The sequence below is a fragment of the Echinops telfairi genome, unplaced genomic scaffold (assembly GCF_000313985.2).
Source record: "Echinops telfairi isolate 266 unplaced genomic scaffold, ASM31398v2 ScPeMD7_70;HRSCAF=299, whole genome shotgun sequence".
Lineage (NCBI taxonomy): Eukaryota > Metazoa > Chordata > Mammalia > Afrosoricida > Tenrecidae > Echinops > Echinops telfairi.
In genome coordinates this window covers 31,417,730-31,438,694 of record NW_022103968.1, presented here as the reverse complement: position 1 = coordinate 31,438,694, position 20,965 = coordinate 31,417,730, and the positions used below count along the sequence as shown (strand labels likewise).

Here is a 20,965-nt window from a genome sequence, read left to right as displayed (position 1 = left end):
ACCGTACAGTTGCCCTACCGAACCCAGGTGCAAGTCCCACACTGTGTCTCCAGTGTTGTCCTCTATAGGGCTATGGGTCAGTGAGGGATGTCATGCCTCCTAGTGGGGCCAGCCATGTGGTCCTCTCTGTGGACTGGCTGCTCTAATTGTGAACATCGTCCTCACAGCATGGTGGGCCAGGATGTGCTCCACTCTCTCCTCCTCCCCCTTCATCTGCTCCCGTGTGTTCCTATCAGATATGTCCCTCTCCCGGAGCTGCAGATTTAATGCCGTTCTTTGAAATAAATCCTTCTGGGGGAAGGGGTACTCTTCACTCTTGGAAACATTTTTCAAACTCACCTTTTTGGATGGTTGACAGCACCTCCCTTGTTCTTCACCTCTTCTACCTCTTCAAATCGCTGTCCTTTCATGTCCCTCTGCATTCAAAGAAACAAAAAAGTTGCACGGAGCAAGGTCAGGTGAGTAAGGTGTGTGGGGCAAGAGAGGCATGCTGTTTTTTGCCAAAAACTGGCGCCCTGAGATGGTTGTGTGAGCAGGTGCATTGCCGTGGTGGCAAAACCAGTCCCCCATCTGCTACAAGTCAGGCCTTTTTTTGTCGCACTGTTATGCAATCTTTTCAGAACCTCTAAATAGAAAGCTTGTTTAGCAGTCTGACCTGGTAGAAGGAACTCCAAATGCACTGCTTTACAAGTCCACGTTTTCATCCCTCTGGGCAGTTTATGAACGTCCAGAACAAGATTTTACATCAATTGACATCTCACCGAAGATGTGAAACGCAGGGAATCCAGGGTAGATGATCCCTTCTTCAGGACCAGTGGTGTGAATGGCGATACTGGGAGGGCAGAGGGAGGGTAGATTGGAAAAGGGGAAGCGATTACAAGGTTCTACATGTGTCCTCCTCCCTGGGGGACGGACAACAGAAAAATGGGTGAAGGGAAATGTCAGACAGGGCAAGATATGACAAAATAATAATTTATAAATTATCAAGGGTTCATGAGGTAGGGGGGAGGGAAGGGAAAAAATGAGGAGCTGATGCCAGGGGCTTAGGTGGAGAGCAAATGTTTTGAGAATGATGATGGCAAAGAATGTACAAATGCTTTACACGTTGATGTATGTATGGATTGTGATGAGTTGTATGAGCCCCTAATAAAACGATTAAAAAAATAATGACATCAAACCAAAAAAAAAAAGAAGAGTATTTTGAAGGTGATAAGGTTGTTTTGTAAAAAAAATTGGGTGGGTAGGTGGAGGGTTCTGGGTTTTTTTTTGGGTCCTCCCTTGTAGACACCCAAAGTTGATCTCCAGACCCCAGCCCAGAAAGGGTTGTGTGGGGCAGGTGGGAAGCCACCATGCCCTCTGCTCACGCCCACAGCTGATGAGTGCTTAACCATTGCACCATCAGGCTTCCATCGATGGATCAAGTTAACTGATGACGGAGCACAGCCCACATCCTGCCCTAGGCATCCGCACTGAAGTTGAGAGACAATAGCCACCCCACCCCCACCCCCCGCTGAGCCAACCAGCATGGCGGCTTGGCAAGCTCTTCTAATGGCAGCAGTCATGTTAGCCATAATTTCCAGAAATGGGAGCCAGCTTACAATGTCCCAAATCAGGGCTCTCTCTGCAATACAATCATCCCTCTCCATGAATCAAAAATAGAACAAAGAGCAGTCCTCGTATCATTTTCTAAATACTGCTTTGCATACGTCTGGCGGCTATATGATGCCATTAGGCCCCATGTATAAGCAGCAGCAGCAGCAGCAGCATCCTGACAGACCGGCTTAGAGATCCTCTGTAGTAAACGGAGCTACTGCTCCCTGGACAGGTACTCGAGCGGTTCCTTGAAAAGAATGTTTACAGAGCTTCTACGATGGGAGGCTGCAAGGCAGCCTGCTATAGGCAACAGAAACCTTTTTATCCAAAAACTTTTTTAAAGCCCCTGACTGCTAACCAAAAAGGCCAGAGGTTCACATCCAACAGCCGCTTCCTGGGAGCAAGACAGGACAGTCTGTTTCCGTACAGATCACAGCCTTGGGCACCTGATGGGGCAGTTCCACTGTTCACCATGGTCACGATGAGTCGGAATTGACTCAATCACAGTAGGAAGTTGTTGGCTTTCTTTCTTTCATCGACTCAAGAGCAGGAGTGAAATACAGTGGGGTTAACAGAGTCTTTTTTAAGTGGAGGGACTCTGGATCTCTGCTTTCACTTCTCTGAAGAAACAACGAAGTGCAACTCAACGCTGCTGTCAAGTGCATTCTGACCCGCAGGAGAGCTGGGTGGGGTGAGTACAGCTGCCCCCAAGGACGCCTGGGGCTGTAAATCCTCAAGGGAGCTGAGAGCCTCCTTTCCCCTTTGGGGCAGCTGATGGTTTCAAACTGCTGACCTGGGGTTGAGCAGCCCAGCTTGGAAGCCCCACAGAGGGCTCCAAAAGTAACCGAGAGAAGCAATGGGGGAAGGGCGCCGAGGACTGAAATAGGCGTGAACCTTGTAGAATTGACCCACATGTTGCAAATAATATAGTTTAATAAAAAGGCCTTCCTGGGGCAGATCACAGAGCCCAAGGCCAGCTTACCACTGAGACAGCAGCCCCAGGAGGGAAGGCTAGGACCACACCCACTGACCCTGCACCAGCCCCCTTTTTGCTGAGAAGGGATCCATTGCAGGCGTGGAACCGGTTTCACCTGGCCCACCTGGGTCCAGAAGGGTACAATGGGGGTCATAACCCAATCACCTTGCCAACTCGATGCTGCTGTTTCGGTGAGGTTGGAGAACGCATCTGCCTGCTTTGAGTGAGCAGAGGAACCATGGGCAGGGCGTCTGCAGGGCCTCCGGTTTGGGTGGTGCCAAAAACGCCATGAAATTCAGAACCACCAGTCTTGGGTGGAGGTATTCAACTTTTCTTGTGTGCCCGGTAACCAAGCGAACCCGTGTGGCGGATACTCTCCGCCCAGGCGGTGAGGTGCCCTCGCTTCATCCCATGTTGACAAAAGCCACTGTAACTTGCTTAACAGATGTTTCAAGAATGCAGTTTCTGGGGCAGAAGATTAATTCTTGCCTCCGCATGAAGATAAGATGCATTTGAAGTCTACTTCTGAAAAGTCTACTTCAGCACAATACTAATACCAACTTATCTAGGTCACCTGGTCCTCCCACCTGGGAAAGGAAACAAAGCTCCCAGGAAAACAGGCAGTAATGAGCAGCTTGGCTTCAGGCTCCCTTGTTTGTTTGTTTGAAACATCAATACTGGCTAACAGACAGACTTACTTCACACCAAGCTCCCTGGGGCATGTGGGTTGCCATTTCCGGAGAGAGGAAGTTAAGAAAGGGCTAGGATTGGCTTCATTTGACACATCCCGTCCAGAAGTGTAATGCTGTGTGTGTGGGGGTGGGAGACACACATGGCTAAACACCTTTTGCAAATTCTTAAAGAACCAACTTTTTCAGAATCATTTATTTTGCTTCCTGTCCAATTCTAGGCCACATATGACCAAGGCATATACACAGCAATATACACAGCACCCTCTGGGTGAGGTGGGGTACTACCCAGCTTCCTAGCCCTAAGTGGTGGGGAGTGTGTCCAGATCTGGGGTGGGGGGGCAGTCAGTGAATCCAATTAAGACTTGAGTTGCCCTAAGAGGATAAGTTGTCTAGTTTCATAGGACAGGCAGGGCTAGGAGAGGCCCAGACCGGGGAGTATTATCAGAGCCAGGAGTATTAACCTGGAACAAACACTATCAGGGATTCAGGATGAAGGAAGCCTCATCTCCGACGAGGGCAATCTGAGGAAGGTGATCTTCCCTCGTATGGAGGGGAGGTGGGGCTACAGGGAAAGCAGGCCCTGCAGGAGCAGGTGCCCCCGGGCACGGGCTCTCCACAGCACCAGACTGGGCCAACCCACCAGGGCTGGACCAGGGAGCCTCTGGCCTGGGAAAGAGGAGGAGCCAGCAGGGCGGGAGGAGAATGGGCCTGCACGTGCCAAGTGGCAGGGCTCAGTAAACACTGGGTTGGATCAGTGCCCAGCCCAGCCCAGAATGTTGTCTGGGGGCAGCAAGTGCCCAGCTCTCAGCTGACAGCCACCACCGCCGTCGCCTCCAAGTCCCTAGTGCTGCTGCCCCTGGCTTACCAACGTCACCCTCTGCTCTGGGCTGTGAAGGCGAGGAGGGCTGCAGGGGCAGGTGGGGAAGAGCCAAGGACTGAATGCTGTTCTTACCCTCGAGGGGGCTGGTGAGGAAACATTGGCGGGGCTAATGCGGGGCAGGGTGGGACACGTTTATTCCGAGTTTGGTACATCTCATATTCCGGGCCAATGCGAGCCACCAAGTGATGTATGGTGATAAGCGGGTGATCCCTGGACCGTCTGTTCTGTCACATAGGCCGGCTCAGAAGGGAGCACGGGCCCCAGCGGGCCATCTCAGGCTCCGAGACCACACCTGCACCTGCAGACGCCAGGGCGGCTCCCCTCCAGAGCACCCAGTACCCTGGCCCTGGCATGGGAGACCTGTGCCAACCAGTCAGTCTGACGCCAGGCGGGAGCTCCTGCAGCTGGAGTCAAACTGGGGGCTGAAAGGGGGGCCCCCCGGCTGCGGCACAGGGCGGCGCGGGGCTTGACGTTTCAGGGCCGGCGGTCCTTTCGTCGGAGCTTGTGTCCCACCTGGGAGCCCCGCTGGGCAGCTTTCACCAGGCCTTTGAACTGACCCTGCAGCTTCACCTTCTTCCTGTGGGGACAAGGAATCGAGGAGTCACACCTCACGGGGAACAGGCTGCCGCCCCCGCAATGCCCGCAGGCGAGCCATGTGTGGACTGGGCAGCGGGTGTGCAGCCCCCGCTTCTGTGCGGCTTCCTGCTGGCAGGGCGGATCCATTCGGGACAGAAACCGCGTCCCGCCCAGGCTCCCTTCTGTTTGGTGGTAGCTTATCTTCGGCAGAGTGTGTTTTGTGACTAACAGTGTGAAGCACTACTTCCTTCTAGTTGTGTGACGGTGGTTCCACAGCCCTCTGGTGACATAGTGGTTATGTGTTGGACTACTACTCAGAAGTTCAGCCATTCAAAACCACCAGCCGCATCAAGGCACAAAGACAAGGATTTCTATCCCGCTCAGGAAGCCCCAGGGGTGGTTCTACCCTGACCTATAGGGTCACTCGACTCGATGGCAGGTGTTTCCTGTTGCTGAATGAGTTCCAAAGCACGCTGGGATACGCAGTCATGTGACCTTCACGAGTGCTCCTACCCCCACCCTGAATTAATGAATGGCCAAAGAGCAGGAGCAACTTGGACTTCCCACTAACGAGGGACTCTGGAGCGACCTCTGGGGACAGGAGAGCGGCCCTCTTAAGTCTCTATGGTCGCCAGGCTCCACCCCCGGAGTTAGCTGCGGGTGGATTTGAACGGCCGACTGCACAGTCATGGGGCTCCTGGAGAAGCCGACGTGGCCAAACACCATGCTCCACAGCAGTCAGACGCACGCACGCACCACCCACATTCATCTGTAAGGAACGTGCACTCAAGCCAAAGGAAAACAGGAAGGTCACCAAGCAGCCGAGTTGAGGCTTCCGTGAGCATGAGCCCCAGCCCAGAGCCCCGGCCCCCGGCCTGCAGCAGCGCACCTGCGGTTCAGCTTGGTTCTGTTGAGGGGGATGTAGGCGTAGGGGTCCAGCCGACCCTTCTTCTTCACGTCACCCTTCGCTTTCTGTTACCCGAAGACAGAGGGTCAGCTAGGAGTGGCCTTCTTTCCCGGTTTCCCCCACAGACCCCAAGTGGGCCAGCTCCTTACCCTCCCCTTCATTCCTGGGCTGAGGTGCCAACGTTCTGGGAGGCCATTCCACAGAAGTGGCAAAGTTTCAGGTGCCAACCAGGCTCAGTGTGCCTCTGCCCCCACCTTTCCTCAGTCAGCTCCACCCTTGAGCTCCTCTCCAGGAGGGTGAGAGTGGGGCTGCAGGACTTTCTCCTGGCACCCTCTCCCCCACCCTCAGCCCTTACCTTGGCCTTGTACTCAGTCCCAGGCCTGGCTTTCTTGGCCAAAGGGCGATGGATGCCAGAGCCTCCAGCTAGAGGGAGAAGAGGGGCAGGGGTCAGGCAGAGGCGAGGCGAGGCGAGGCGGCCACCCCCTGCAGGCCCTGAGACCCGAGTGAGGTGGGCAGAGAGCGAGCAGCTGTGGAAGAGGCGGGAGGGAAAGGCAGAACGCGGCTCTGTGCCACAGCCAAGGGCAGAGGCCCTCCGTGGAGGCCACAGACCTAGGTCCCAGCTCTGCCACCAACCTCAGCCAAGTCTCGTAACTGTCTGGTCCCTTCAGCCTTTTCAAGGTTCCCCCCTCCCTCCGTCCCCTGTGCTCCACGCCAGCGCGGAGAGAAAGGCAGGTGGCTGTGAACACCGAGGTCCCGATGAGTCATTTCCAGCGAGCACCCTACAACGCGGACGCAGGAAGACTCTGGAAGATGACCAGACCAGTGCCACACAACTCAGTAGCAACTGGGCCTGGGCCTCCTGCTTCCAGGTCTGGGGCCTGCGCTGCACCACCTCATCTCGGAGCAGAGGCCACGGGGGCCCTGGCCCGGCGCCTCAGGAAGAGCGCTGAGGCTCTCTGGCCAAGCCATGGTGACAAGGGCCAGCAGGCCCTGAGAGAGACGGGAAGCTCACCTCGGTACTGCGGGGGCACCTCCAGCTCCTCGTCGGCGGCCTCCTGGCGCTGCTTAAGCTTTTGGTATTTTCTCTGTAGAGTCAAACAGGAAGTTAGTGACCAAGGGCATGTGGCCATCTGTACAAGTGACCGCAGGAGAGGCAGCAGTCACCTGTGCTGGGCATGAAACGAAAGGCCCTTTGGCGAGCACGAAACCCCCCAGTAGCAGCCCAAGAAATGAAGGCCCAGAGAGGGCAAGTTGACTGCCCCTGACCACACCGATCACGAGTCTCCAATGCGCGGCCTCTCAGCATGGAGCCTGCACGTCCACCTGTCCGCTTTGCCTGTGTCATGGGGAGGAGGTCCTGGGACCCTGAGACAGCAGCCTCCCCACAACCAGGCCCTTGTCTCACAAACTGCTCCCCTCGGCCCCCATGAGTCACCCACTCACTGGTCTTCCAGCGAGTGCCAGGCCCGGCCGGGGACATAGGTGACAGACCTCCGTGCCTGTGCTCTGGGGCGTGCAGGCTGGTGGGAGGCCCTACGCTCTGGGGAAGCACTAAGGGGCCTCTTGCCGCTACCTTCTCCCAAGTGAAAGCAACAGCAGGAGACACATTCCTGTGTCCTGCTGCCTTCCAACAGGAAGGGCAGGGGGGCTGGGGCTGTGCAGGGAGGGGAGTCACTGGGGGGAGACCCTCGCACATTCGAGTGAAAACAATGAGCTGGAGGAAAGTTGAGCTTGTCAGGCGCTTTGCTGACACGTTTCATGCACAAGTTTCCACCCCATAAGACAATCCCAGTAATTCTGCTGGATGGCCTGCTTCTAAGGCCAGGGTCACAGATGAGCACGTGAGGCTTTGGCAGGCTAGCCTGGAGACACATGGGACCCAAGAGCCTGCAGCCTCACGACTCACACAGCTTTGGTTCAGCGGGAAGGAGGCAACGGCAAAGCTCTACTTCTGGCCGTCGATGGTGAGTGAGGATGCAAAACACCTCACCGAGGGCCAGAGGCGAGAATGGGACCCTTCCCAGGCAGACTGGATCAGCGGGGTGGTCTGGGCGGAGGCCCAGGGAGGGCACAGGCCGCTCCCGATGGCTCAGAGGTTAGTAATGAGTCCTGTGAATGCCAGGTCTCGGGGGCTGGGCTGGCCCACACTTCACCCAAGCCAGTCGAGGTCTGGGCAGCTGGGTGGCAATAACGGCTGGGGCAAAAGCAGTAATAGCACAACCAAACCAGCCCAACCCACTGCCCATGAGTCGGCACCGACTCACAGTGACCCTCCAGGACAGGGCAGAGTTGTCTTGGGGCCTTCTGAGACGGTAACTGTAGCGACTGGTTGTTTTGAACTGCTGACCCTGTGGTTAGTAGCCTAATGCTTAACCACTACACTACTGGGGCTCCTGACAGCCAGACAAGGGGGCAACGTTCTTGGCTCTGGAGATGGAAGACCTCCAGAGAGATGCTTTGTGCCTGCACGGCAGTACTCTCGGCTGCCGGGGATAGAGCTTCATAATCTCCTTCCTCCTGCTGGACCAGCAGCCAGTGCTGATGGCCACCACCGGTTCCTGCTGACCCAGCACACCTGCCCTGACAACCCAGGACTGCCCACCGGCACACAGGACGCAGCGCAGCAGGACAAGGGTGTGGGGGATGGGGGGAAAGGGACTTGGGTCTGAGGGCCACCTCCCCACCCCCCAGCAGAATCACTCACACTCCGGACGGTCACATCTTCCATCAGGTCAGCTACCTCCTCTTCCTCACCTGGAAGGAGGGGCCAGAAGGAAGGGAAGCCTGTGAGCATGTAGTTAGCCCACCTGCTGTCCTGCAGCCCACCCTGCCCGTGCCCTCCACCTGTGCAGGAGGATTGCTTCAACTTCCTCCTGGCAAACCTGCCCCCTGCTTCCCTGCTGCCACGGGCTGAGCAGCCCCAGGAAACCGCACTCAAACCCAATATGTCAAATAGCAGCATGTGACGACGGGCGAAGGCTGAGGGTGGGACACCCGGGAATGAGAATGAGGCCCGAAGGGTGGGGGGCTATGGGGAAGGCTTCAAAGGACTTGAGCAGGGTCGGTTTGGAGAGGCAGAAGCAGGGGAGGGTGTTCTCGGCAGAAGGAATGCGTGGACAAGGAGAAGCAAGGAGCCTGAAAAAAGGGGTGAGATCAGAGCCAGGGGCTCACTGACACCGCCCGAGACCGGGAACTACGGGTCCGTGTGGAGTGCCAAAACCAGGGCACAGAGACGCAAAATCACCGCATGAGTCGCATGTCTGGGAAGCAGACAACCGAGACCCAGACGCAGGCCCCACGGCCAGCTCCCAAGTCCAAATGGCTCCCTAGCTATGCCTCAAAGTAACAGGAACTCACACAAGAGCTGCCCTGCCTGCCGTGAAGATGGGTGGCCTGGGCGCGCTGGCCGGCAGCCCGCCTGCAGCCCGAGGGCACTGGGAACAGAGGACGGGGAAGCAGACAGCTGTCTTCTGGAAGGCCTGGGCCTCGAGATGTGCGGGACGGGGCAGGGCACGCTCGACTGGACAGCCTGAGACACTGGACCAGGGCGCTGGAGGCTCTGAGTCCGGCTCTTCCTGCCTCTAAGTGACCCTCGGGGTCCGTTACTCTTGTCAGGAGCAGAAAGCCTCATCTTTCTCCCACGGAGCAGCCGGTGGTTTTGAGCTGCTGACCTTGTAGACCGCAGCCCAACTTGAGAGAGATGCCAATCAAAACAATAGTGAGGTGTCATCTCACCTCAGCAGTAACAGAAATGATTGAAAAAGGAGAGGAAACCACACATGCGGTGAGGATGCGGGGAGGCTGGTGGGAGGACAAACGGCTCCATGGGAGGCCCCTTCCACAAGCAATCAGAAGCTGGGAGCTCCTAGGATCCAGCTGTCCCGTGACAAGCTAGCTAGGCTGAGCAATGGGACCCGTAACGAGACTCAGTACGTGCACGTACGTTAGTCACAGCAGCGAAAAGACGCCCATCGATGGAGGAATGAACAAGCTATCCTACACCCCCAGGAGGGGGGCCCTGGGGGTGCAGTGGTTATGCATGGGGCGCCAGCCGCTCTGTGGGAGAAAAGTGGGGGCTTTCCATCCTGTAAGCAGCCAGTCTCTGGAATACGCTGGGGCAGGAGGCTGTGAGTGAGCGAGGGACCCGAGGTGTGGGGGGGAGGGTGCACGGCCATGCTAAAGGATGAGGATGAGTCCGTGAAATGCTTCGTCACATGGAGGAACCTGGGGGACGCTACACTGAGGGAAGTCACTTGATCCCAAAGGGCGAAATCTGCACGAGACCACATGGACACAGGGAGTCCTGAAGCGGTGGACCCTGAGTCAAACACGTCCTTGACGGATACCAGGGATGGGTGGAGGGTACCAGGGATAGGTGGAGCAGCAGGTACGGCAATTCATCAGCGGGCCCACCATGACCCAGGCACAGGGAGACCCTGAGGGGTGTGCCAGGGCCAAAGACATACGCGGTGAGCACTGGTCCCCTCGCAGCCACAGGACAACACAGTCACTGAGGAGCGAGAACGCAGGAGACATGGGGACTGACCGGGTCTGCATGGCTTAGGGGGTATACCTACGTGCGGGCATCTCTCGGCTGGATAAAGCATCTTTCTACACCTGTATTTGTATGAGCACCCAGGTACAGCGCAGGGAGCCTAGGGGAGAGTTCTGCGAGCTTCGTAGCCATAACCAAACATATTGAGAGACTAAGTCCTGGGGCTCCTGGACAAAGCAAGGCCAGCTGTGGTCTGAGAGATTGGAGGAAGCCCTGAGATGAGGCCCTCAGACACTCCTCACAGCTGGAACGGAACCCACTCCCCAGGACCACCTGGCAGCCCAACCACAGCCAGGTCCAAGAAGTAAGCAGCAACCCCATCCCCCACCCCCCAACAAACAAACCCCTCCGATCAAGGAGGGCAGACCAAAGGGCAGCGTATGCCCGGATCACAGTTCAAGAGTCAAGAGGGCACGGGAGAGATGGGCGGAGGGAGGCAGGGGTCCCAAGAGGAAGTGCCATCATCACATTGAGGGCTCGGGAGCTAGTGCCCTGAAGCAGAAGGAGCGTCAGTCGCTGAAAGGGACATCAAGGTGCGCTGCAGTCAATCCCACCCAAACCAGAGTGAAATGCCCAAGAACCATGAAGAAGGGAGGGCAGAGAGAGGAGACTCCGGAGCAGCGAGCCAATCATGCAGGGCAATGAGGGGAAGTCCCGTGGTTGAAGGACACATGGTTGCAACATAAGACTTCTCGGTGTGCGAGAAACACACCAAGCTTGAGGAAGTTGTCTTAGAAACTTCTTCTGTTTCCACTTTACTTCCCCGACAAATGGTTGCAGGCTCGAGAATAAATGCATGCACACAGGCCTGGCCCGGGAGCAAGTGGGTGAGAGACAGACAGACAGAGAGAGAGAGAGAGAGCGCAAGCATGAATGGATGAATGAATGCATGCAGGTCTTGCCCGGGAGCAAGCGGGTGAGAGAGAGAGAGAATGAATGGATGAATGAATGAATGCATGCAGGTCTTGCCTGGGAGCAAGCGGGTGAGAGAGAGAAGTGAACGAACGCATGCACGCACGCAGGCTTGGCCCGGGACAGACAGACAGGCAGCCCTACCCTTCGTGCCCTCCTCCTCCTCCATCTGGTCTCCGTCGTCGTCCTCCTGGATGATCAGCCGGCCGTCAGCGCTGACCTTGAAGCCATGGTCCCTCTTCTTGCCCCGGCCCAGCCCGGGCTGCGTGGCTGGGGTGGCAGAGTGTGGGGTGAGGGGTGGCGGGCATGACCCACAGCCCGGTGGTGTGCCCCAAACCACAATGGACATCAGCGTGTAAAGGGCAGGGGTCCGCGGCTCCCCCGGGAACCTGGATTGGGTCAGGCCTGTTCTCAGCAGCAGCAGGTGGCGCTTCCTGCTTACCTAGGACACGCTGGGCCACCTTGGGGTCCAAGAAGTTGAGGGGCTCATCCCCGCCACCCTCTTTCAGCCACGCCCGGCTCCTCTGCCGAGCCAGCTTCCGCTGCTCCTTGCCCCGGCTCCTTTCTGGCTTCTCCTCCTCCTCCTCGTCGTCCTCCGAGTCAGCCAGAATCTCCTCAATGCTGAGGACAGAGCCGTAGTCAGTGGGTACCCTTCAGGGCAGGCACAGCCAGGTTCCGCCCGAGTGTGCTGCAGGGGGGAGGGAGGCCAGGTTTGAGGCCCGCTGTGGGTCTCACCTGTCGCCTTTGCCCTGGGCGGGCTCCTCCTCCTCCTCTTCCTCCTCCTCCTCCTCCTCCATGGCAGCCTGGCTCAGGGAGCGGTGCCGCCTGGCCCGGGCCTCGGCTTTCCGGATGTTGATCAGGACTTTGTGGTAGTCCTCTGGCAGCAGCCCCTTCACAAGCTCAAACCTGAGGGGATGAGGAAGGGCAGTGAGGGGTGCTGGCCTGAGCCTCCCCCGGCCCGGGGCCTCCCTGCAAGGGCCACTCCAGGGCTCGGCGCACAGACCCGAACTTGCGGATGAACTTGGTGAACAGGTTCCGGAGCTTTGTGCGGAAGTGCCGACGCATGTCGTCCGAGAGCTTCCCGATGGCGTCCATCTGCAGGCAGAGCTCGGTCTCAGCGCGGCCCTACCAGGGCAGCCAGCTTGGGGCAGCCACATGTCCACCTCAGTGCCCCTTCCCAACACCAGCCGTGGCCACCCCACCTCGACCACAGCTTCCAGATTTTCCACGAGCGACCTCATGGGTCCTTTCCACAGCCCTTGAGAGTAGACGCCACTCCCACCCCCAAGTTACAGAGGAAGCCGAGCACGGAAGGGTGCGTGGCCAGTGGCCGAAGCAGAAGGGGCAGGATGCAGGCTTGGGAGTCCCCTGACTTGGCTGCTCTCCAGCCTCTGCTCTGCCTGCTTTGGGCCACACAGGTAACAGCCACCACCTGAAGCCGATCATGTTACCTGCAGTGTCTCCAAGGCGGGCTGGGGGGCACTGGGCCTCAGCCTGGCTAGAATGGGGATGCTGGGGTTTGGAGGGCAGTCCTGGGTTACTGCAAGCCTGATGTCCCAGCCGGCCCCCCCAGGTCAGCAAGGACCAGACTTTTCTGCAGCCCGAGTGGGGACATGTCTAATGGAGTCGTCTGGAACCGGGACGGTAAAGGCGAGACATGATGGGGCCCCGCAGAGGGAGCCCCTATGAGGCTTGGGTTCTGTTACCTGTGGCCTCTGGCTTCCCGGAGGGACCCTGGAGGGGGGTGAGGGGAGGGTTGGGGACGACAATGGGAGCAATCTGGACACCGGGACTTTCCTGGCCTCGCCGGGCCCCATTCCCTGGCTCCCCATCACCTCTGGCTGCACAGGCTGCTGTTAGGGAGCACTCACCACCAGCTGCACATGCTTGGCCAGGTGCGCCCCATCCATGACGGCCACCACCACCTTGACAAAGCCCAGCGCGGACTTGACGACATCGCGGGTGCGGGAGGCCAGAAGCAGGCACACACTCTCCAGCAGCTGCGCCACTAGGCGGGTGCCCATCAGCTCTGCGGAGGGGAGGGGGCCACCGTCAGTCTCTGCCTCTGCCCGTCCTTCTCCTGTGCCTGGCTCTCCTCACTCTCCCCGGAGCAGGGAGAGGCTTTGGCCCTTCGACCTCCCTCTTCGGGGCCGTGTTTTTCTCCCATTTTAGAGGTGAGATGGTGATCGGGGGGCTGAGACTCTGTTGCATTTTGTACACACATGGAGACTTCACGGTGGGGACAAAAGAAACCTGCTCCAAGTCTCACAGGGTTGGTCGGAGGGGCAGGGACAGGGCTGGGCTGGGGAGGTTACTGCGGGCAGGAGGGCAGAGCCCAGGGCAGCAGGTAGCCTTCCCTGTCCTTTCTGTGGCCTGTCTCCTGTGCCAGAGGCTCCCCTAGCCCCACTTTCTGGGCAGTTTCCCACCTAGAGGGCTTGCAGGCCTCCGAGAAGGAAACATTTACCTTTAAACTCGAAAAGCAGGTGGGTCAGAGCCAGGATGGTGCAGCTGACCGTCGTCACTGGGCCCACGAGGCCGGGGTAGATCAGGACCAGGAAGCGCTGCAGGGCTTCTGCGGGGGCAGAGACCGGGGCCGAGTCACAAGGGGACCAGGCTGCCTGAGCCATCCCCTGGGTCATGCATGGTGTCCACCTTGTTCAGCCCTGTCACCCAGGCCTCACCTTCCTGATTCTCGCCAATCCGAAGGAAGGCATGGCCCATCTCCACCAGCAGGGCAAAAGCGTTCTTCCTCGCCCCCACGGACACCTCCTTGGTGCACAGGATGACCTGCCCGCGTAGGCCAGTGAGTCCACCTGCCTCTGCAGAAAGAGTCCCCTCCAGCCCCCAAGCTCCCCCGGGACTGCCCACTGCCACAGGCCCCGCTGCTTGGGGTTGCAGGGGACCGGGGAAGGGCGCCCCCCCCCACCTCTGGAATCAGTGCAGCCATGAAGTCCTCGTGTTCTCCGGAGAGCTGCTTCACGATGTGGATGAGGCACTTCAGGCGGGGCTGCGGGGTAGGGGGGGTCAACGCTCAGGATCCTGGGGTGCCCGCTCCTTCCCCACCACCCTGGGGGCCACCCTGAGCCTCACCCTCTTGGCGGGGGAGGCCGTGGTGCGCAGGGAGTCCAGGAGCGTCTTCTTCAGATCGTCCAGGTGGCTCTGCACGAATTGGGCACACGGGCCCTGCGGGCTGGCACACACCTCCTCCAGCACACGGTAGGCCTTCTTCTGCACCCCGTGCTCCTTGCTCTGGGAGAAGGCGTGGTGGTCAGTGCGGTCAGGGTGGCCAGTCACACCTGGGGGGGCCTTCTCAGAGCACCCAGCACCACTGCGATGGTGACCGTGGCTCAGGGACTCAGAAAACCTGGCTCTGCTCCTGAGGCCTGGGCAATGAGAAACTCCCTCCTGTGCTGGGCACTGGGACCGCCCACCACTGCACATGCCACGGCCACATTGCATGGCTGCTCCGGCTTCTGCAGCAGCTACTCTTGCTGGCCGGTGCCCTCTACTCACTCCTTCCTCCTCCATCTGCCTCGCAACTGGGTCTTTCCTCGTTGCCCTGGGGACCCCCGGCCTAGCCCTGCCTTGCCCTCGGGGTCTTCCCTGGTCCCTCAGTGTGGGTCTGCACAGTAACCACTGACTGTCCCCCCAACCCTGGGCACCTCTGCCGAGGCCAGCTGGCCCTGCCCCTCAGAGTGTGTCTCCCACTGCGTGGCAACTGCTGGGTAGGTGGCCCCAGGGTGAGGGTGTTCAGGGGCCCCGTGGAGCTGTGCTGCCATGGCGGTGGGCCGCAGTGGGTAGGGGGGACATTCTGAGCAGAGGGACCTAGGGGCCTGCTTGCCGTGGGCCTCGTGAGAGCAGCCTGGTGAGGCAGGACAGGGAAGGGTTAGGAGCGGTCTGGGGCTGCCGGCGAAGGAGGCTGGCCGGTTCTGGTGAAGAAGCCTCGGTGGGCGAGGCCTGAACTCTGCTGCGTCACTTTGGCACATGGGCTGTGGCGGGGAAGCCCCCCCAGGAGAAAGCAGCAGCAGAGGGTACAGTCAAGAAGGGAGGCCCCGCTCCCCTCCGGGGCCTCTGGAGGGCTCACCTCCAGGTAGGGGCGGATAGTGGAGTACAGCTTGCTGATGGCAGCTTCGTCAGCATGAGGAGCCAGGGCCACCACCAGGTCCAGGACAGACAACCTGCAGGGGAGCAGGCGGATGCTGTCTACTGGGGCGGCCCTGCCTCTGAGGTCTGCAGCCTTTTGGGGACAGGGATGGTGGCCGGGAAGAAGGATGAGGGGACAAAGGCCCCGAAGGCGCGGGCTCGGGACGGAGCTCAGAATGTACCAGGCACCATCCGAGGTGATTGGCACGTGTTAGCTCCAATTTCCATAGCAACCCTGTGAGCCAGAGGCTGTCGGGCCCATCTTATAGAAGAGGACCCTGAGGCGGAGCAGGCATGTTGCTTGTTATGTGGCCTGCAGGCGAGGCTGGGACATGAACCTAGGTGGCATGTCATGTCTCTGGGAAAGAAATCCCTCAGGCGTCGTCATAGAACTAGGCCACTCAGGATGGAAAGATTTCCCCCAGTCCGTCTAGAAAGAAGCCACAGGTACCCCCATCCCGACCCCGCCCAGGCTGCCCCAGCTCAACAGGGAAGCTCTGAGCAGCGCGGTACCTGGTGAAGTCAGAGCTGGCGGGGTCAAGCACCTTCTCGCTGGCTTTTTCCATGAAGCCGTTCACCAGCTGGGGATGGGAAAGCGGAGGATCCAGAACAGGCCCCAGAGCTGCCCCACCCTTCCCTCTGTGGACATTCGTCCAGAAGCCCTCAGCCCAGCCCAAGCCACGACCACTGCGGTCCAACCTGCTGCTGTCTGAGTGGCAAAACCCAAGCGAGCCCTGGTGGAAAGGGTCTCACCTTTCCAACACGCCCAACCCTGGGCCCCTGAGAGCCTGTGTCCAGACCCCACATGCTCACCTGGGGCTCGGTTATGGTGAGGTACGTTTTGATGGTTTCCAGCATGACCCGGCGAGGGGCTGGGGTGTCTCCGGGGGCAACGGGCTGTCCGTACAGGTTGAAAAGGATTGGCAGGAAGTTCTTGGCAAAGCGGCTCACTTCAGCACGGTCAGCCGCTGGTAGCAAGACGGAAGTTTGTAGGAGAGGGGCAGCAGCTGGCCCCGCAAGGGTCAAGAGGGACAGAGGGCTGGGCATCGAGAACGAGGTGCCACTCGGGCCTGAGATCCTCCACAGCCCCTGACAGGGTCCAGCGGAGTGCCAGCTTCCCTTAACACTGCCCTCAATATAACCGAGTTAGTCCACAGTGCTGGCCGGCACGGGGACTAAGCCCAGAGCTGGGCAGTTGGTTTGCAGCCCCTGCGAACTCCTTGGTCCACCGAACACTGAGCTTGATGGGCTACTTCCTCTGGCTCCAGCTGGCCTGTGCCACAGCAGAGCAGGGTGGCCCCTGCCATCCCTTCCGCCCCCAAGCCCACACGTACCTGCCTCACAGCCCTTGGTGATGAGGGTGCGCAGAGCCTGGCACACCGTGACCCTCAGGTCTGGGCGCTCGCTAATAGCCATGCCCAGCGTCCTCGCCAGCCCTTTAAAGGCAGTGGCCACATCCGTGGGCCTCGTGCAGAAGCCAGGCAGGAAGGTCCAGATCTGGGGTGGAAGGCGATGGTCAGGGAAGGGACGAGGCCCAGCGCACCATGCCAACCCCCACTCCCCCACGCTGCACCCACGCAGGCCGTACCTGCCACTGGAGCGTGTCGTAGATCTTGGACTCCACTGTGCTGCCCGCCTGGGCCAGCTCCGTTGCTGGAATGTAAGACAAGGACACAACGTGACCCAGGACCCCCACCTGGCCAGTGGCATCACTTTGATCAAAACCCAAAGCCCACTGGTGAAGGTGGGACCACCGGTGACTTCCTCTTTGCAATAAATGAGCGTGTAACGGGTGCCCCAAACAAAGCCGCTGCGGCCGAGTCCATTCCGACTCGCAGCGGCCTTACAGGACACGTAGGCCTGCCCCTGTGGGTTCCTGAGACTTTACATCTTTACAGCAGTCGATAACCTCATGTTCCTCCCATGGAGCATGGGTTTGAACCATGGACCTTGTGGTGGGCAGCTCAAGGTGTATCCCACTCCGCCACCAGAACTCCTCTGCTAAGTCACGGTCGGTGCACAGTCTTAATCTTCAGAAAACCCCACAGGGGCACACAGGGCTTCCTCTGCATGGTCTTTGAGAGGCAGACACAGACACACACACACACACACACACACTTTTGAAAACAAAGGGCATGTCATCAATTTCCTGTTTGCCCAGAGGGAAAACCGCTAACGGTGACTAGCACGGCCACGTGTGTCTGTCCAATCTGGTAAGAAGATGATGGTATTTTAACACACGGAGGAAAAGGAGACGCATTAAAGAAAACCCAGTCTTCATTTTCTCAGCGAGCTGTGGGAGAGCGCGGTGCACTTCCTGTGTCCCACCCAGTCCGGAACAGGGGTGGCCCTGTCCTCACTGGGCCCTATCACAAGGGAGGCTACCCGTCTCCTGCACTCTGCCCATCTCCTGCACTGTGCTGCTGAGCGGCCACTCTGGTCACCGCCCACTAGAGGGCAGTGGCACCCTGCCTGAACAGAACTCAAAAACTCTGGGTGACCAGAGACTTCTAAAATTAGCCAGGGACTGCCGACCTCTACCCTGGTCCAGGGGATGCACACACACATGCATGTGTGTCGTGCAAGTGTACTGACATGCGAGGAGTCTTCCAAATGATTGTGGAAATGCAATTTCTTCAGGAACTGTCTGAAGCTCCTCTTATCACATACATATACCTGCACATATGTACACATACATAGAATACATGCATATGTATGCAGATATACACACATGCAGATACACACACAAACATTTACATATGTACACACAAGTAAGTAGAGACATATTACAAAAACTGAAAGACATCTATTCCAAGAGCTCTCACAGGGCAAAGGGGGCAGGCATGTTTGTGACCCCAGGGTGAGGAATGAGGCCCCGGTGGAGGCTCCAGACTGGAGCTACCAATGCCCCATGGGGCAGGGGAGGCCCCTGGCCTGTGGCAGGCCCTGGAGAAGCCCCGTACCTTTGCTTTTCAGGGTGTTCGCCAGAGGCAGGAAGTAGGTGGTGAAGAAGCCAAGCCGAGTCTCCCGGACATGGTCCCGGATGACGGGCAGCAGCCAGCTCCGTGGGAAATCCAGGGTCTCTCTGGGGGGGGAGGGAGGGGAGCAGTAGGGGTGAGGCTGAGGTGATAGCCTGGGGCAGCAGCTGTGGCACTGAGGACTGGCCTCTCACTGTCTCGCCCACTGAGCACACAGACCCTACAGGGGCTAAGGCGCCCTGGAAGGACTCTGAAGGGGCTTGTAAGGAAGCCCTTCAGGGCCACACTTACTCAGAGCCGTCGATCTCCAGAGGCACAGCCTGCAGCACCACCTCAGGTCCCATGCTGCTCACGGCAGCCCCCACGGCCTGATCCAGCGCGGCTGAGTGGGGAAAGTGGGGGGACAGGCGCAAGTCGCACAAGGACTGGAGGCACTGGAGCAGAGAGAGGAGGCAGACCACGAGTCAGGTCAGGGCAGCTCACCACGCAGGGCCGCTGGTGGGGCGAGGCTCCAAGATGCTGAGGTCGGGGGCCAGCTAAGGCTATAAACTGACAGGCTCTGGTCTTTGGGGCCACAGCTCTAAATGACCCGGGGGACAGGGGTTCTTCTGGGGGCTTGAGTCAGCCACATCCGACCATCAGGGTCATGAGATTTTATAAACATGTCTAGACTTCCAGCTACCTTGGAAACAGGGAGTCTGCAAAGGCAAGAGTGCCCTACAGGTGACTGTGTGCAAACCCACAGGGACAGCCCACGGGTGACTGTGTGCAAACCCACAGGGACGGCCCACGGGTGACTGTGTGCAAATCCACAAGGATGGCCCACAGGTGACTGTGTGCAAACCCACAGGGACGGTCCAGGGGTGACTGTGTGCAAACCCACGAGCACTGAGGAGCTGACCCTCTGCGCTCACTTGACCCGGGCAGGAAACCCCGTTGGGCCGTGGCGCTGGCAGGCCTCTCGAGGGAGCCCTCCCCTGCCTTCTCCCAGGGAGCAGATGGGATCTGCTCTTCTTGGGGCTGCTGAGGCCACCCCCGCTCCCCATGACCCCACTGCAGAACTGCCCCTCTCCTAAGGTCCCCTGGGAGTGGATCACTGGGTCTCTCACTCAGAGCTACTGGGCAGGTTCAAATTGTCACTGTGCCGGTTAAAAGCCGAGCGCTTCCCCACTGTACCAGAGGACCCACGAGGCTGGTTAAAAACCAGCAACAGCATGGGCTCACAACAGGGCACTTAGACAGGAAAGGAGGAAGACAGAGTGTGAATGGGGCGGGTCACGCCGGCTTCCCGGCAGTTCCAAAGCCATCCATCCAGCCAAGACCAGGAGGCAGGTGGGGATGGCTGGCGGGTACAGCCACCTGCCTGCTCCCCTTCCTCCCACCATTTGCCTTCCTTGGTGCTCGGTTGGGGGGGGGGCAGGATTCTGGCGAGGGGTGCTAGGTGTACTTCTAACAAGAGACATGCCCCAATCCTCCAGGAGCTCACCGCCCCATCCCCAGGTGAACCCTGGACACAGCCCAAGGGCCACATGGTCCCCAGCCTGCACCTCACCTTCTTCATCACAGGATGGGCCTGCCGCCCGCACGCCTGGAAGAAGACGCTCAGCAGCTGCAGCACGGAGCCCCAGGCTGCGTGGAACTTGTAAGTCAGGCCTTCCTCCACGGCCCTGCCGAGGGAGAAAGGAGGGCGTGGGGCCTTGCTCACAGTGCCCCGGAGCTCCGGGACCCCAGAAAAGGCCCAGGGGGAGAAGGTGCAGCCACACAGCACGCACCCTGCTCCAGACTCTGCCGAGAGCGTGGACACCTGAGAGGGACGCCACCCTTGTCCTCACCTGTCTCACCTTTCACCTTTAGCCAGGGCACTCTGGCTCAGAGAGCAGAAGGAACCTGCCAGGGCCACCCGGCTAGTGGCCAAACTAGCAGGCCAGACACTCGTGCGTGGCCCACAGGGAGGGATACGCAGGGGGACACTGGGCAGCACCGCACATGCCGCTCACCTGAACATCCTGGCGACATACTGGGCGGGTGCTGGAGCCGAGGCGGTCACAGAGCCGATGGCGGCCATGTGCGGAGCAACACATTCTGTGAGGATCTCCTGCAGGAACAAGCCACAGACAGGCTGGCCCCTTCCAGTGCCACCCACCTCTGACCAGGTCACTGCGAAGCTCATCCCCGCCACCCCTGAAACCGGGGCCCCTCCCAGGACCCAGCTCAGGGAGGCAGGGGGTGGTGGCAGGGCTGGGGAGCTGGGAGGGGGCAGTACCTTGAGGCTCTGGGTGGCTGCGGCCACCACCTGCGAGTACGGGGAAAGGAGGCAGGTCATCGCGGTTACAAAAAGGCGAGGGAGGTGGCCCAGCCCCAGGTCCCGCTGCAGCCTGCCAGGACAAAAGGCTTCTATGTGGGCTGGCCTGCGCTCCCCAGACGGCCACCGCTGACCTGCAGCACCCCTGCAGGGCAAGTGCTGCCAGGCCAGTCATAACCACATGTGCTAAGAAACCCGAGCAGGGACCGAGTGTCTTCCTTCACACCGCCAGGCAACCAAGTTATGTTTCTCAAACAGAGTTAGTTAGTTAATTGTGTCAACCCGGCCGATAATCACATGTGGGGCTAATTGAAAGGCAGAGGGATAAGTGGGTGGTGAGCCTCGCCTTTCTAGTTCTCGGTTCTGTTTTGTGATGGTCGCACCGGGTGCAGCTGCCTTAGCAGTTCCCTGCTTCAGCTTGCAAGATTGAGTTCCTACAAGACATCCCCAA

The 20,965-nt window shown here is 59.0% G+C and overlaps 1 protein-coding gene across 1 annotated transcript in view; it reads right to left on the bottom strand.

Moving 5' to 3' along the window:
- Window positions 1-3,426: 3,426 nt before the first annotated feature.
- Window positions 3,427-20,965, bottom strand: part of RRP12 (ribosomal RNA processing 12 homolog) — a 28,236-nt gene continuing 10,697 nt past the window's right edge. Inside the window, exons 11-34 of the mRNA XM_004701032.2 lie at window positions 20,476-20,587; window positions 20,210-20,307; window positions 19,765-19,879; window positions 18,504-18,646; window positions 18,198-18,319; window positions 16,823-16,887; window positions 16,569-16,731; window positions 16,048-16,202; window positions 15,748-15,815; window positions 15,176-15,269; window positions 14,182-14,340; window positions 14,018-14,098; window positions 13,773-13,878; window positions 13,556-13,663; window positions 12,963-13,120; window positions 12,095-12,186; window positions 11,827-11,997; window positions 11,534-11,712; window positions 11,236-11,361; window positions 8,329-8,378; window positions 6,637-6,709; window positions 5,980-6,047; window positions 5,607-5,689; window positions 3,427-4,718 (exon numbers count right to left, since the gene is read on the bottom strand). Of these exons, the coding sequence (XP_004701089.1) occupies window positions 4,616-4,718; window positions 5,607-5,689; window positions 5,980-6,047; window positions 6,637-6,709; window positions 8,329-8,378; window positions 11,236-11,361; window positions 11,534-11,712; window positions 11,827-11,997; window positions 12,095-12,186; window positions 12,963-13,120; window positions 13,556-13,663; window positions 13,773-13,878; window positions 14,018-14,098; window positions 14,182-14,340; window positions 15,176-15,269; window positions 15,748-15,815; window positions 16,048-16,202; window positions 16,569-16,731; window positions 16,823-16,887; window positions 18,198-18,319; window positions 18,504-18,646; window positions 19,765-19,879; window positions 20,210-20,307; window positions 20,476-20,587 (2,692 nt within the window). The 3' untranslated portion in view covers window positions 3,427-4,615. The remainder of the gene's footprint in view (window positions 4,719-5,606; window positions 5,690-5,979; window positions 6,048-6,636; window positions 6,710-8,328; window positions 8,379-11,235; window positions 11,362-11,533; window positions 11,713-11,826; window positions 11,998-12,094; window positions 12,187-12,962; window positions 13,121-13,555; window positions 13,664-13,772; window positions 13,879-14,017; window positions 14,099-14,181; window positions 14,341-15,175; window positions 15,270-15,747; window positions 15,816-16,047; window positions 16,203-16,568; window positions 16,732-16,822; window positions 16,888-18,197; window positions 18,320-18,503; window positions 18,647-19,764; window positions 19,880-20,209; window positions 20,308-20,475; window positions 20,588-20,965) is intronic.